At 40.0% G+C, this 15,680-nt stretch overlaps 1 protein-coding gene across 1 annotated transcript in view; it reads right to left on the bottom strand.

Moving 5' to 3' along the window:
- LOC116675228 (succinate--CoA ligase [GDP-forming] subunit beta, mitochondrial-like) overlaps positions 1–14,493 on the bottom strand; it is a 41,166-nt gene extending 26,673 nt beyond the window's left edge. The window contains exons 1-2 of the mRNA XM_032507211.1: positions 14,459–14,493; positions 4,403–4,608 (exon numbers count right to left, since the gene is read on the bottom strand). Of these exons, the coding sequence (XP_032363102.1) occupies positions 4,403–4,608; positions 14,459–14,493 (241 nt within the window). The remainder of the gene's footprint in view (positions 1–4,402; positions 4,609–14,458) is intronic.
- Positions 14,494–15,680: the final 1,187 nt, after the last annotated feature.

Raw genomic sequence — 15,680 nt, 5'->3', positions numbered from 1 at the left:
CATGCCGCATGTTTTCAATTTAGCTGGGAATTTACTAACACTCATGATGTAGGTGGTCACACAGCCACAGTCAAGTGTATTTGAATGCACTGCTGCTACTTAATAACTAATTATTTAATGTATGTCTTTTCAATTACTGGAAAGTACTAGAGAGCAAAAGAAAGTTCTCTTCTACTGATCTCTAAATATTATTTGCAGAAACCAATAAAAACATTTCTGAACTGCAGTCATGCAATTACAGTGGTGCTCAAAAGTTTACATACACATGCTTAAGTTGACTAAAAAGAGGAATAAAAAAATCATGTTTTGGAAATTTATTTAATACCTAAATTAAAAAATGAGGTAAAATCCAACCTTTAAGGACACCAATTTTCTTTGTGAATGAATAACGTATTGTAAATAATAAATGTTCTTATTTAAAATACAGGGGTCATAAGTCTACATACCCCTATGTTAAATTCCCATAGAGGCAGGCAGATTTTATTATTAAGGCCAGTTATTTCCTGGATTCAGGATATTAGGTGCATCCTGATAAAGTTCCCTTGGCCTTTAGAATTAAAATAGCCCCACATCCTCACATACTCTTCACCATGCTTAGAGATAGGCATGGGATACTTTCTATAAAATCACTCTCAATGCAAATCAAACCAGGTATAGTCTAACTGAAATAACCATGCCTATCTCTAGCATGGTGAAGAGTATGGGAGGTGTGGGCTATTTTAATTCTAAAGGCCAGGGAATTTATCAGGATGCATAATATCCTGAATCCAGGAAATAATGGAAATTTCCAAAAAATGATTTTTTTATTCCTCTTTTTAGTCAACTTAAGCATGTGTATGTAAACTTTTGAGCACCACTGTACCTCTACTAAAGTGGACAATCCACAATAATGACTTTCAATGACCATTTGGATAAAGATTCTTTCCCTGCGCACATACAGCATTTTACAGTTCAAAGTAGAAATGTCCTAAAATATATTTTACAATAACCCAAACATGCAATTTTGCAAGTTTTCACTTGACAGGAAAAAACTTTATACAGCACCATAACTACAGGGCGTGAGTCTGGCCAAGATTTTATTAACCGGTGTGTTCCCTTCTTACTCCTTCGATCTGAGTTTTCTGCCTCACCATTTCTTCCCCTACCAAGCACGAAAGGTACGGTCATTAAAATATATGTGCTCTTCCTGCTATTCAGTTTATCTTTGTCTGTATCGTAACCAGGGCCACTGAAAAGCAGCGCCCCATGTGCAGGAGCCCCAAGGCAGCGAGAGCGGCACCTCGCTGGCTGACAACCAACCATGGATGCATCAAAGAGCCACTGCTGTAGTTGGAGAGGACGCTGAATAAAATATAAAGTTGAAGGTGGAAATATACACTGTATATCTTGGGCAGTTTGGTGTGTGGGAAGAAAGTAGAACAGGGAAGGTAGAGCATGTGTGGCTGCATACAAATTAGGCCTGCACGATATTGGAAGAAATCTGACATTGCGATATTTTTTTCCCTGCAATATATATTGCGATATGAAAAAAGATTTTTTTTTTTTTTTAAATGACATAAGTAGCTCTATTTGGAAATATTAAATCATCTTGACCACTGTGGTGATTTTGTATTTCTATGTTTAAAACTTTAATGCTTTACAAACACAAAGCAAGTAAGCGCTGTGGCTGCGTTACTCTTCTGAAGTGGTTTGGAGAGGGAAATTAGGTAGAAATACAGGTGACTAGCATGACACCACTGTATTCATATAATACTATCAATCAAGGCTAACGTGAATGTCATTGACTGCATGGTTTCTTCCTCTAAATTCAGGTTGGTGGTCGACTAGCGGGGCCAGCTCGTTGGTTTGAAATTGATCAGACCTGCATGTCACGCGCACTAGCAAAAAACTCTGTGTATCCAAGAACAACTAAATCAGTGTAAATGACGTTAGATCAGACACAGACTTCTGTAGATTAGTGTTACGTTCCAGTATCGCGACTGAAGAACGTACGTTAAATGGGACGGACGGACCCCTTTTTCTTTAGGCTAACTATATTAGCTTTAGCCTGGCTGGTAGCAGCTTTCTGCGGGGGAAATGGCCGGGAGACGTTGTGATTAGTTGCATTAACCAGGTGATTTAATTCGTATTTGCAGCGAACATAAAACACTGACTACTGTAGCTTCACTGACTACCCATCAAAACTATGCGCATCACTGTGTCACGGCAGCTGCTGCCTACGGTACTTTTCTACTTTTCTACACGCGGAGAGCCTCAATGCCCATAACAATAAACCCTGTCGGACTACTAAAGGGAAGGGTTGGCAGGTAATAATCATGTAAAAGGAGAACGGTGAGAGTTTACTTTTCTTTCAAGAGCAGCAAAAAAAAGGATTAGCGTCAACATCGCAACGTCCTGCGATGTGTGACTATCGCGCGTGCACACACACATCGCGATGTTGATGCTAAAACACGTTCAGCCCTAAACAAATGTGTGTTAAACTATCTTTGGTCATGTGAAATAGAGTATTTGTGAAGATTTGTGCTACAAGAATAAAAATTAGAGTTCCAGCCACTTCCTGGATGGCTTTGTGGTGTGTGGGGAAAATAATCCAAATTGTAACCACCAATTAAAAAATACATGAAACAAAAAAAAAGGAAAAACAAAGGACATGCAAAATGTGAGAAACTGAACACGAGAGCTTGTGAAACAAATTAGAGCAGATGAGTGTGTGATGAAAACTGAGCAGGCACAGCCACTAGCTTAAAAAACACAGGCTTCTGCACATGAGCAAACAGCATAAAGACAAGATTAAACTTGATAAAACTTCAACCCTGATTAAACACAGCTATTTGCACGTCCTGTAACAGGTCTGCAGAGCCATGCAACACAAATAGGGCTGTTAAGGTTACATTGTGTTATAGTACAATGACACAGTAATGACAACAGCTTACGAAGACCTAAAACTTAGCAACATGACATTTCTAAATAGTGGGAAATTAAAGTCATGCTACTGGGCCCAAAAACAAAGAAAAACGAACACACAGACATTTCATTTAATTAGCAATACACGTTGGTTCTTGCAGGTTTTAGTAGTCAAATTTAAGACATTTCAAAACCATAAAGATTGAAAGTCTACACGACGCATTACCAAAAAAAGGGTACCGCTACCGGAAATTGCTGTGATCTAGCCATGTCTACAGTACACTTTCCCATTTCCACACAGTAGGCCTAGCCAAACTTAACAACAACACTGAGGAGAACAGACGTATATTTGCAGTCAGTATTGAATATTCACAGGATTTGTAGTTTTATCCCCACGTACATACAAACACCAACATCCAGAAAGAAACTACAACACAGGACTAACATTCTGAAGGCGGCGTTCTGCTGGTTCTGTTACAGAGCCAAGCCTCTAGATGTTAGTGAGGGCTAGGACGGGACTGTATTTAAATTTCAGTGTAGCTGATTTGCCCAGTTGTGTCTAGAACATGGAAAAAAACAACTTCTCTCTTTTTGATGCTTTATGAAGATCAAGCAACAAAACAAACATGGGCGCGGGGATCTTTGTGTGAGTGTTTCTGCAAAGAAATAATAACATTGTAAAGGATACCATTCACAATGCATAGAAATATAATAGCAAATAATACTCAATGAGCAGTGTAACTCCTTCAGATGTAAATAATGCAACTAAAACACAAATGAGCAAGGGCGTTCATTAATCGCCATTATGTCAAATCAACAGCCACATACTTTTTCTTTCTGGCGGCTATCGTTTCTGGAAAAAGCACAAAGGTAAAACCTTTTTTAGACCTGACTAAATGAAATTTAAGACCTCGGATGAAAATCTGGCCTTTTTTTTAAGACGTTTTAAGGCCTTACATTTAAAGTTTAGAATTTTAGACTTTATAAGACTTTTTAAGACTTTGCGGGAACCCTGCAGATAGCTTATCTCAAATCAACCCTGCTGAAATACAGCTGAGAATCGAACCTCAATACTGACCAACCCAAATGAATTGACAGTGCATCGGCCGTCAGGTGTGAACCCAAAGTTAGCATTAACTGCCTTTCAGGGCTGCGTTTACTTAATTATATGATCAGATATTTCCTGATTTAAGTCATAGGTTTGCCAATTTTGCAATATTTTGTTTTGTGTAGGGCATGGCTGCTGCAATACTAAAAGCACAAGTTTGGCTTGCTGTGTTAAATAATCAGGAACAAGAATTTCCCCAAAAATCCCTTCGAGTATCGAGGAAAGGTATGATTTTAATTATCTGTACCTCAACTTTTATCTTATTGACACCAGTACAAAATATTTCAAACAATAGCCATCCCTAGAATGCAGGATGCTCCTCTCTGTGGTCGAGTGGACATGGGTGAGCTGCATGGCAAAGTTGCGTGCGTGCGTGCACCGTCTACTCACTGAGTCTCTTTGCAGCCTCCAAGGCCTCCGAAGCTGTGTCGGCCACGTAGAAGCGTTGGACAGCCACGCCACTCTCTTGCATCAGCTTCTTGCTCTGGTACTCTTGTAGATTCAGCCATCTCCTGGGACTAAACCAGGTGCACTGGAGGGAGAAAGGGAAGGAGAAAGGCAGAATAAGTGTGACTTGAAAGATGTAGTACACAGTGCTATAAGAAGGTACCAATCTCGTGTGTTCTATTAAGCCTAATATCAACAATATTTCCTCTTCAGGTCAACATTTCTCCAACAAACATAAACATGTCTAATACCTGCCTATAAGTGTACAGACTACATCCTCCACGTCATCGTTGTTCTCCCCCCCCCCCCCTTCTCTCTCTCTCTTTCACTCTCTCTCTTACTCTCTCGTAATGTGGTGCACACCAGGGCCTAAGCTGCAGGACAGCTATGGAGCTCCATAAGCAGACACAGGCCGTGTCAAAGCTGTAAAATTGGTTTTAATGTGACGGAGAAACACAGGCTGTATTAGAGTTACAATCCCTCCACAGCAGCACACACTACTACTGTACGCACATGGGTGTCTGGTATGGGCATGTGTGAGTGCACGCAAATGTTTTCAGAGGAAAATATTCAGGGAGTTGTTACGGAAAGAAGGCCATTAAAAGTAAAATGAAAAGAAGGACTGCAAAATAAATGATGTCAGCATGTAAATGGTTATTCAGCATGTGGATTTCCTTACACAGTGAAGATCAAACCAACACGATTATAACATCCGGATTGCACTACATTATGTTGCTGACTAAGTCAAGTTACACTGGCCTTACCTGTTATTCGCTATAACTGTTTTAAAACCACAAGAGACAGTTATTTAAGGACAGGATGCCTGCATGAACACAATGGGAAAATGTGCACATATAATGTATCTGATTATCTTATTTTGCTGTTAATATGTTATTGTATTGTATGTTGTGCTACTAGTGGGATATTGTAAGTAATACATTGCCATTACAATATCAATACAGCAAAATCAAATGTTCCATCACGCCAATGTGCTTAAGTCTGCATGGTCGACATTCTGCTCTTATAGCGCTATAGTGCGTAGTTTCGATGGTAGTTGCCCCATGAAGAATTCTAAGTAATGACTACAAAACTGTTGGCGCGTTCACATGGTTCAGTGTGCATAGGGCATGCCGAGGCTCCTCTGTGCCTTTAATGTCGTCAGTCCACTTCATCATTCATGAGTAGGGAAATAATAGGCACACAGGGGTTGGGGCGTTGGAATAGAATGTATTTGTTCAACATCTCTTTACCATTAAGCGATGGAGGGAGGGAACGTAACCCTGACTAACCCCTAATTGTCATTACTGATTAAAGGCTAGTAAGCCTTACATGGTCACTATAATAGGGCAAAGCCAAGCCAAACCTTTATTTTCAATCTAGAATTAGCACAATGATCAATGGGCCTTGAAAGCAAACAAAATCGCAAGACTGGTAATTCCCAATTCATGCCCAAACCAACACTCCCTATGCGACAGCACACTGTATTTTTCATTCCAACTCTTGGGAGAGCTTGTTGTGAGACTTCATTAGAGCCAAAACGGGTTGTTTTCTAGAAGAATAGTACATGTTGATTCATACTGACCTCTTCTCTCGCATAACTGAATACAGTAATGAGGGGCATCTGTGGGTCACCTCTGCAGTCTTGTCTGCATAACATACTATTCATATGTTTCAGTTATTGTCATTTGTATGCATGTGTGCATGCAATGCTAAGTCTATTACCCATAGCAGGGCAAAATATTAACTGCATGACTGCATACAAATCTGCCTAGTCATATAATAACAGAAGAATGGGCATCCAGATAGCGCAGTGGTCTGTGCGGATGCCCATGTATAGAGGTTTACTCCTCGACGCAGCCGGCCCGGGTTCGAATCCGGCCTGCGGCTTTTCTGCATGTCACTCCCCTCTCTCTACCCTTTCACAACTTAAGCTGTCCTGTCAAATAAAGGCCGAAAAAATGCCCAAAAAACAATCTTTAAATAACAGAAGAATAAATCATCCATCCATCTTCATCCGCTTATCCGGTATTGGGTCGCGGGGGCAGCAGCTCCAGAAGGGGACCCCAAACTTCCCTTCCCAATAATTAGAAAAAACTAAAACAGAAAATAAATTAGAACAGAATTTTGAACAATTTAAATAAATCTGAACAAAATGGATCTGTCTTTGTCCGTCTGCTTGTCTGGTAGGCAAGAGCTGGTGTGTGTATGACTTTAAGCATCCACTATCTTTTTGCCTGTTGCTCATTCCTGCATGTCCACTTTAGTCTGAACATATCCCACAGCCTTGACAAGCCAAACTGCAGAACAAGTTCTCTCTGTTTTGTGGACTCATTTGACTGCTGTCAGGTACCTGCAGGGCATCCTCTCTCAAAACATCCACTTCCCTTGCCATTCACACTGTTCACCTTGGGAGGATCAGCCTGCTGCATGTCTCCATCTGTCAGTCTATCTTTTAGTCTACATTTGACTGAAAGAAAATGGCAGATGAGAACCTGTCACAAGACCATGTACACCTTTTTTTCCATCAGTAAGTATCAAACCCAGAAATAAAACACAGACAGGTCTAACCATTAGGATTAGATTTTTAGCAAAAAAAAACATCAAAATATGATCAAGGTGGCACTACGATGTTGGCAATGGGTAGAGACAACAACACTTAAAGCTTGATATGGTGCGCCCTGTTAGATCAGTTGGTAGAAAACATTCACTACCTCTTATATAGAGGGACACTCGTGTAGCACACAGACTCAAAAATCATTGGAGAACATCCTCAAACCAGGGTGGTTGTGGATGACAATAATGTGACCTGAAAAAAATCTTCCATAGTCTAAAAAAAGGACAAGAAAAGTAAATTCCTGCCAAAATTAGGGCACACCTTCATAGAGAAAGGTGCAGCCATCATGTTTGCTTTTAGCATTCCCAAACAAGCCAACTAGGACAAACCCATATATATCAGTTAAAATGGCTCCCCTGTCACCCAGAAAGACGAGGATTGAAGATGATGAGGAAAAGGAGCTACGCAGACTTCCCAAAATAACAGCTGCTGCTTACTCGAGAAGTCAAGTGGGGCTGGAGGTGTCCCCCCAGGCACTGACTGATACCTAGGGCAAAACACCAGAGAATGGAAAGGAACTAAGGGCACCTTTCAGAACGTACTAGACACATAGACAATGTGCATCAAAGATGGCTCTCTAACAACAATATACCTTTATATACAGCCTGCATGGCAATATCCAGTGATGTTTTTTACTTTGCAACTGTCTGTGGATGTCTTACCTATAATGTTGCTAAAAGGTGTAAATAATCATGGCAATATATTGATAATCATAAACTTTATTTAAATAATCAATTTTAAACACAGTTACTAAGTGATTTACAGTCAAATCAAAAAAGTAATCAGAGAGAGATTGTTAAATTTGCAGAAAAGAGTTAATATTAAGAACATTTCGCATACCAGCTTGGCAAAAATGGTTAATTATGTAACCTATTATTCAGCAATTGCGGCCAGTGTAGTGTGAGTTATTTACTTAGACATACGATGTCAGTTTGTTTGTTCCTTCATCCTCAATATGCCACTTAAAGTTTAACATTGGTGACATTGGTACAAATCTAAAAAGACATGGAAAAGCTATTAGCTGCTGAGCGAGTAATATATATAAAAACAAAAGAATAATGTTGTAAGATGTTACCCTAGATAAGCCAACAAAAACAACTAGACCTGTATGAGACTCTGTCTAGTTCAATTAATAAAAGTAAAAGCAACAAAATAAATTGTAAATGTAGCCCTCTGTATTTTACAGTCAACTCTTTCATTATTATTAGCCCCTACTATAGGCATCTTAATACACCTCGCTATGCTTTAATGTTGTCACATTTATAATTACTATTAAAGCAGAATTTATTGTAAATAAACAACACCTTGCTTTAATTCATTGTGTGCGTATTGAAGCTGAAGACAATTTTCCACATTGTGGACAACTAAGCTCCCCAACTGAACCAATGCAAATTTGCCACACTAGGCTTGCAGCTGCAATATGAATAGACTAGGGATTCAGCAGAAGAATCTACTCAGTAACACATTTTAATCTTTTACCTGATGATGTTTACTATCCAATAATAACTCCAGATTAAAAAAAAAATAGTAAGCATGTTTGAGGCCTGTATTTTTCTTTTTTATTATTATTTTTTTTTGTATTATGTTCAAAGAGCATGCAATAGCACATGGCTGATACATTCACTAGATGAAAAAATGTAATGGTAATTTATTATAACGTAATTGTGAACTTTATTACGTATTGTAAATACTGATATGAGAGACTGAAATAATGATGTTAAGACTTTTTATTTTTTATTTACCTGGCTGCCATTATTGATTATCTGACAAATGACTGACTAGTTGCTAGGTTGGTGATGGCGCAGTGGATATGACACATGCCTTTGGTGTAGGAGATCTGGGTTGGATTCCCACTGCGACACATCAACTAACGTGCCTCTGAGCAAGACACTTAACACCTTGTTGTTCCAGGGCGTGGGACCTCTGATAGTAACTGTAAGTCACTTTGGAAAAAAGTGTCAGCTAAATAACATGTAATAATAATAATAATATAAAAAATTGTTGTATTAATGAACTTTTTTCACTTCACCTGCTCAGAAACAACAGTACAAGCCCTGTGCAAATCTTGTATTCTTCATTATGCTCTGATGCTGGCCTGATGCCAGATTATTAACGAGCAGTGAATTGCAACAGGAAGTCTTTCTTTCTATTGTTTGCTACTTACAGTGGATGTAAAAAGTCTACACACCCCTGTTAAATGCCAGTTTTTTTCATTTAAAAAAATTAGAAAAAGATAAATCATGTCAGAACTTTTTCCACCTTTAATGTGACCTATAATGTGAAAGATTCAATTGAAAAACAAACTGAAATCTTCGAGGTTGTGTAAAAAAAAAAAAAAACTGACAATAACCTGGTTGCATCTAATAACTAGAGATGTGGCTGTGTTCAGAATAAACCAATCACATTCAAACTCATGTTAAATAGAAGTCATTATACACCTACCATCATTTAAAGTGACTTTGTTAAATTAATCACAAATTCAGGGGGAGGACAGCATTGCAGGACAGCATTTTCTTCAAAAGCCATGGTCCGCAGAGAGCTTCCAAACCTTCAGAGGGATCTCATTGTTGAAAGATGTCAGTCAGGCGAAGGGTACAGAAGAATTTCCAAGGCAATAAATATACCATGCAACACAGTGAAGACAGTCATCATCAAGTGGAGAAAATATGGCCCAACAGAGACATTACCAAGAACTGGACATCCCTCCAAAATTGATGAAAAGACAAGAGGAAAACTGCTCAGGGAGGCTTCCAAGAGGCCTACAGCAACATTAAAGGAGCTGCAAGAATTTCTGGCAAGTACTGGCTGTGTGCTACATGTGACAACAATCTCCCGTATTCTTCAGATGAATGGGCTTTGGGGTAGGGTGGAAAGACGGAAGCCTTTTCTTACAAATAAAAACATCCAAGCCCAGCTTAAGTTTGCAACAACAAACATCAAGTCTCCCAAAAGCATGTGGGAAAATGTGATATGGTCTGATGAAACCAAGGTTGAACGTTTTGGCCATAATTCCTAAAGATATGTCTGGCGCAAAAATCACTGCACATCACCCAAAGAACACCATACCCACAGTTAAGCATGGTGGTGGTAGCATCATGCTTTGGGGCTGTTTTTCTTCAGCTGGAACCAGGGCCTTAGTCAGGGTGGAGGGAATTATGAACAGTTCCAAATACCAGGCAATTTTGGCACAAAACCTTCTGGCTTCCATTAGAAAGCTGAAGATGAAGAGGAAGTTCACTTTTCAGCATGAAAACGACCCAAAGCACACATCCAAATCCACAAAAGAGAAAATGTAAGTGACATTTAGCCGAAAAGAGTGACATACTGTACGGTGAAATTTCCGGCAGTAACAAAGCAATCCCGGAAGTGTAAGATCATGGATATAGACTACACCATGATTGAATTGTAACTATGCGCTGCATACAGCAGCGCACTCTTCCATCACACTTACAGATCATTTGCCAGCATCCTGTTAAAAAGGAATTCAGTAAAATCACAACCCTCTGAATGCAGAGTGCCTTCTACCATCACATACAGACACACTTCTATGCTGTCTGAGCCAAAGGAAATATTACTGGAGTGAATATATTGTATATCTGTCAGATAGTAGCCAAAAACAAAGTACACACTTTATAACTTGTTAACACCTTCTTTATTGTTAACATTTCTTGAAATTACAAAGTACCTTTCCCCACTACTTAACTTGCTTGCTAGCTAGGTAACCTACCATGGGGCACATTTCACATTAAATGTACGGTACTTTAAACAATTATTGGATTTATTTGGCTAATTAATGGATTGTGTCTGCTCCAAAATCACCTTTAGACTACTCCCAGGCATGCTTAATGCTATCAGAAAGTCAAGTCATGACACTACACTACTGAGGTCTAGATAGTAAAGGAATAATCTGAGTGTTACATGTCTGCCCTGGAAGAAAGTAGTACAATGGCAGCAAGGCAGGCAGCTGGCTTGCAGTCCTCTGAGACCCTCTCTCTACAGTAATTATCATCAGTAGCACTCTAAAGACAATCCTACACAGTCCTAACTACTGTTCTACTTATTCTTTACACACGCACGGACGCATGCGCACACACACACACACAATGTGCACACTGGTGAAGACACACTATGGCACAAACAAAGTTGTATGCTCTAACATGGGCATAGATGGCATAAATATTCACAGCAAACTCCTCTACACACAAAAGCACTCAAGAACTTTCTCATAAGTGCATCGAAGTGATGAGATGGGGTGCAGTGGCAAGATAGAGTCGGAGTAGTGACAATGATAAACTGCTATAGTCCTCTATTAATTCATGGAGATGATAAGAAACAAGTCAGAAAATACATTTAAAGCCCATGTTGCAGGTTTAATTTTCCAACGAATTTGTGCAATTTGCTTGTTGGTAATAAACATTTTAACTGTTATCGATTGTATTTCATGGTGTTGGATATCACAAAACGGAATTAACTGTAATACGAAAAGTAGCCACTATTTTACAGCAGTTTGCAATGATTCTCCAGCAGCCCGCCTTGTCCTTGCCACTGGTCTTGCCTAATATGGCTTTTGGTCTTTTAACATTAACAGTCTATGGTCTCGACCGAGTCCGTATGACTTTATTATGTTTATAATAATATTGGAGGGAATGTGAAACACAGCATAGTTGGGGATGTTGTTTGGCTTTTTACAAGTTAAGACAGCTAGCTAATGCTACGCCGTGGGACATTTGCTAACGTTAGCACAACAGCGCTAGCCTAGCCTGCTAAGTAAATATTACAACTGCTTTTGGTATTTCCTATATATGTGTCCATGTTGTCAACATAAGACCTGTGGCCTGTGACCACTAAGCTAACTGGCTAAAGTTAGCCTGTGCATATGCTAGCGTATATAGCCAACGTTGCGTAGCCACCAGCAAGCAACTTCGGCAGTAGAGTTTTGGCAAACTAGCTAACCACGACAGCGTTGTCGCCTGCAATCAACCTGCAGTGATGTTTGAAATGGAGACACACATATCGTGCCTTTTCCCAGAGATCCTGGATATTATTTTCATTTATCTGGAAGTTAAAGACAAAGGAAGAGTAGCCCAAGTGTGCTACATCTGCAACGAACAAACCTGTCTCAGTTCCGCAGTCTGCAGACCAGGGGACTAAAGCCCAGATTCTCAGTTAAGACAAAGTCTGAGCTACCTGATTTAAGGGATGCCGAACACAGCCTGGAATTGTGTGGATGTTTCAACCTCACAGACAACAGACAAGCCTTCAAAAAACTTTTGAAGGATACAACAGTGTACAAATACTTGTACTGTTCAGTATACTGTGTAAATAGTTCTTTCTCAGCTAATCGTAATCTGTAAAATTTTGATTTTACTCCAAACTGCTCCTTCGTAAAAAACTACAATATGGATTTATTTTTAAATTCTGCACTCTGTTCTCAAATAAAAAGAACATATGTTAAATTACACTCTGTTCATTGTTGTTTAACCAAACTTTAATGTTTTCTGAAAAGACATGTCTTTTCTATTAACCCACGTCCTAATAACAATATAATGCAATGTATTTTAGGGCAGGCATAAACCAACCATAGGGGTACAATCTGTAATACTTCTTTCTACACTACATCTCGAGAAAAGCTATATTGTCATTGAGTTGCTCAAATGCTCAGTACTAGTACCTACTGTAGCATTTTCAGTTATAACACTGCAATTATGAGGTATCACCATATGTCATTCTGTTTCGTTCTGTTTTTAGCGTTTGCCTAGACCAGCGGGGGAGGGTGTATAGCCACAGACATGGCACCCCTTCTCTTCACTGCTTCTCTTCATAGTCGTCAGCTTAATTTACCATATAATCAATAACATAATAAAATAAAACCAGAGGGAGGCAGGGCAGTGCAGCCCGAGCCGGCAGGGAAGAGTTCTAGCCTGAGCAGGCTCTTCTCTTTACCCTGTCTCTCTTAGTTGTGCTTTAATAGTTTTAGACTGAAGGGGGATTCCTTTGACACACTGAGCTCCTGTCTTCTTTATCTTTCTATTTGTGTGCATCCATGTCCCAGAAGTGCTTGTTACTAACCTAGCTCCAGTGGAGTCATCCCTTGGAGTCATGTTGTTCTTTTCCCCAGCATGTTTCCTTGGATCAGGGAGACTCTGAAATCGTGGTTGCAGTTGTCGTCGTGGTCCTGCTAAACGCTCTGCGGTGCCCTGCTATGGACTACTGTGCCTTGTAATGCTGCACAGAACTACTGCAATGAACTACTACAAAATACTATTTTTTTCGTCATTGTTCCATTATCTTTTACTGTGACTGTTATTGCCACTCTTCATTTCAACCCCAACCGGCCAGTCAGACACCGCCTACCAAGAGCCTGGGTCTGTCCCAGGTTTCTTCCTAAAAGGGAGTTTTTCCTTGCCACTGTGCACTGTTGCTTGCACTGGAGGAAACTACCAGAATTGCTGGGTCCTTGTAAATTATAGAGTGTGGTCTAAACCTACTCTATCTGTAAAGTGTCTCGAGATAACTCTATAATTGAATTGAATTAATTTCTTTAGATTACAGTATATGATATCAAGGGGAATGGCTATAATGATTGTCTTGATTCTGTCATACATAAGATGTGTTTTTTAGCCTGCCTGCAGTGAACTGGTATTGTCTATGGATAAGTAGCCTTTCATATGACTCAATCTAAAAAGAATGGTAAAGTAAATATAAACTATTAAAATACTTGTGCTTGCTGGCTTGGAAGATACCATGATCCTACCTGAAATGTGTGTATACTATCTTCAGCACAAACTGATTCAGGCAAATGCCTCAAAATCCTGGATGCTGAGTGAGGCACGTCGCATCTGCTGATTGCGAGGCGAGCTCCTCAACCAGCGGCTAAAAACGCGCTCACACCCCTACAGCACAAGCTCTCCACAGCAGTTTTGGCACCCCAGACACAAGCACCTGCTAAACAAAGCGATGCGTTTTCACCGGAGGAACGCTTAGAAATAACACTAGGCAAATATGGTGTTACTGCAGGTAGTAGGCTATCATCAAAACGTGGGCTATCTAATCAGAAATGTGTTAACGTTGGGGGAAAGATTTAAATAGGGATTATCTTGGAGGGGGGGCATGATGCCTTCTATTCCTGGATCTAGCTAGATAAGTTTACTAGTACTTACCTCAACTAAAGACATGATCACTGTCACTAGATGTAAAGAAAACGTTGACGTTCACTCTGAGCTATTCACTAACAGCAAAAAGAAAAGTAATTATTGTATGCACTGCTGCACTGGTACTGCTGCGTTGCTAAATGATAGCAACTCACCAGGAGACTTCCCCAACTTTTGGCAATTCCTCATTTGCCCTCTCACATCTGGCAGGTTCGAAATTATACAGCTGCTGACCTTTCCACCTCTTCCTCATCCAAGTCAGTCGCCATAGTTCTAGTACCAGACTGAGGGTACTCTCCCCAACGTGATGTCATCACCAAATTGAGTTAAAAAACAGTGAATACCAAAAATAACAAAAAAATTGCATTTAACACGATTTGGAGATATTTTAAAAAATATTTACAAATCTTGAATGCTTTTTGTACCCAGTAATCAACAGTGGTGATTAACCTGCAGCACTGCCTTTAAGGAACAGGTCTATTTCATTCTGCAAATCAAAAGAGACAGTATTTCTCAGTAGCACTAATGCCATAGAAAACAAATATACGGCAAGGTGGAAATACGAAATGCTTTCAGCAGGCAGCAGGAAATGCAATCACATTAATAACTAGAAAAGTGCAATCAATATTGTGCAAATATCCACCAGGTGCTCTCCCTTTCCCCTCCCAAACAAACAAGAGTAATTCTGAGTCTATTGTCCACATGTGCACAAGAAATATAAGGCTGATGGGTCAGGTAGTATGCTGGATTAGTTGCGGACAGACAGGTACACAAACAGGCACGCACGCACGCACACACACACGACCGAAACACATGATCAAACATTGCCCGCCTTTGTCCCTCCCTTTCCTTCTCAGCCGCTGAAACACTCATCCAGGCTTTCATCACCTCACAACTGGACTACTGCAACAGCATTCTGTACGGCACGCCCACCAAATCCTCAAAAAACTATAACATATCCACAACTCAGCTGCCCGTCTACTCACTCACTCCAGCACCAGAGACCACATCACTCCAGTCCTCCAAGACCTCCAGTGGCTCCCCATCAAAACACAGAATCCAGTTCAAAATCCTCATCACCTATTAAGTTCTCAATAACCTCACCCCCTCCTACCTCTCTGACCTCCTGCACCGCTACACTCCCACCCGCAACCTCAGATCCACAGATGCCAATCTCCTTTCCCCCTTCACCCACCCTAAGCATCAAACCTGGAGGGAGAGGGCCTTCTTCATTGCTGCCTCCTCCCTCTGGAACTCTCTTCCCCCAAGATCTCAGACTTTGCATATCACTTGCTCACTTCAAAACCACACTCAAAACCCATCTCTTTAAAGCAGCTTTAACTTGTAACCAAATTAGCTTTTTTTTTTTTGTTTATCCTGTTTCTATTCTGTTTTGCTGCACCTTTTAATATTCATCTTTAGTTGTTACTGCTGTTGTTAAACTGATGCTGTTACC

The sequence above is a fragment of the Etheostoma spectabile genome, unplaced genomic scaffold (genome assembly GCF_008692095.1).
Source record: "Etheostoma spectabile isolate EspeVRDwgs_2016 unplaced genomic scaffold, UIUC_Espe_1.0 scaffold00001704, whole genome shotgun sequence".
Lineage (NCBI taxonomy): Eukaryota > Metazoa > Chordata > Actinopteri > Perciformes > Percidae > Etheostoma > Etheostoma spectabile.
This window is presented reverse-complemented; position numbering and strand designations above follow the sequence as displayed.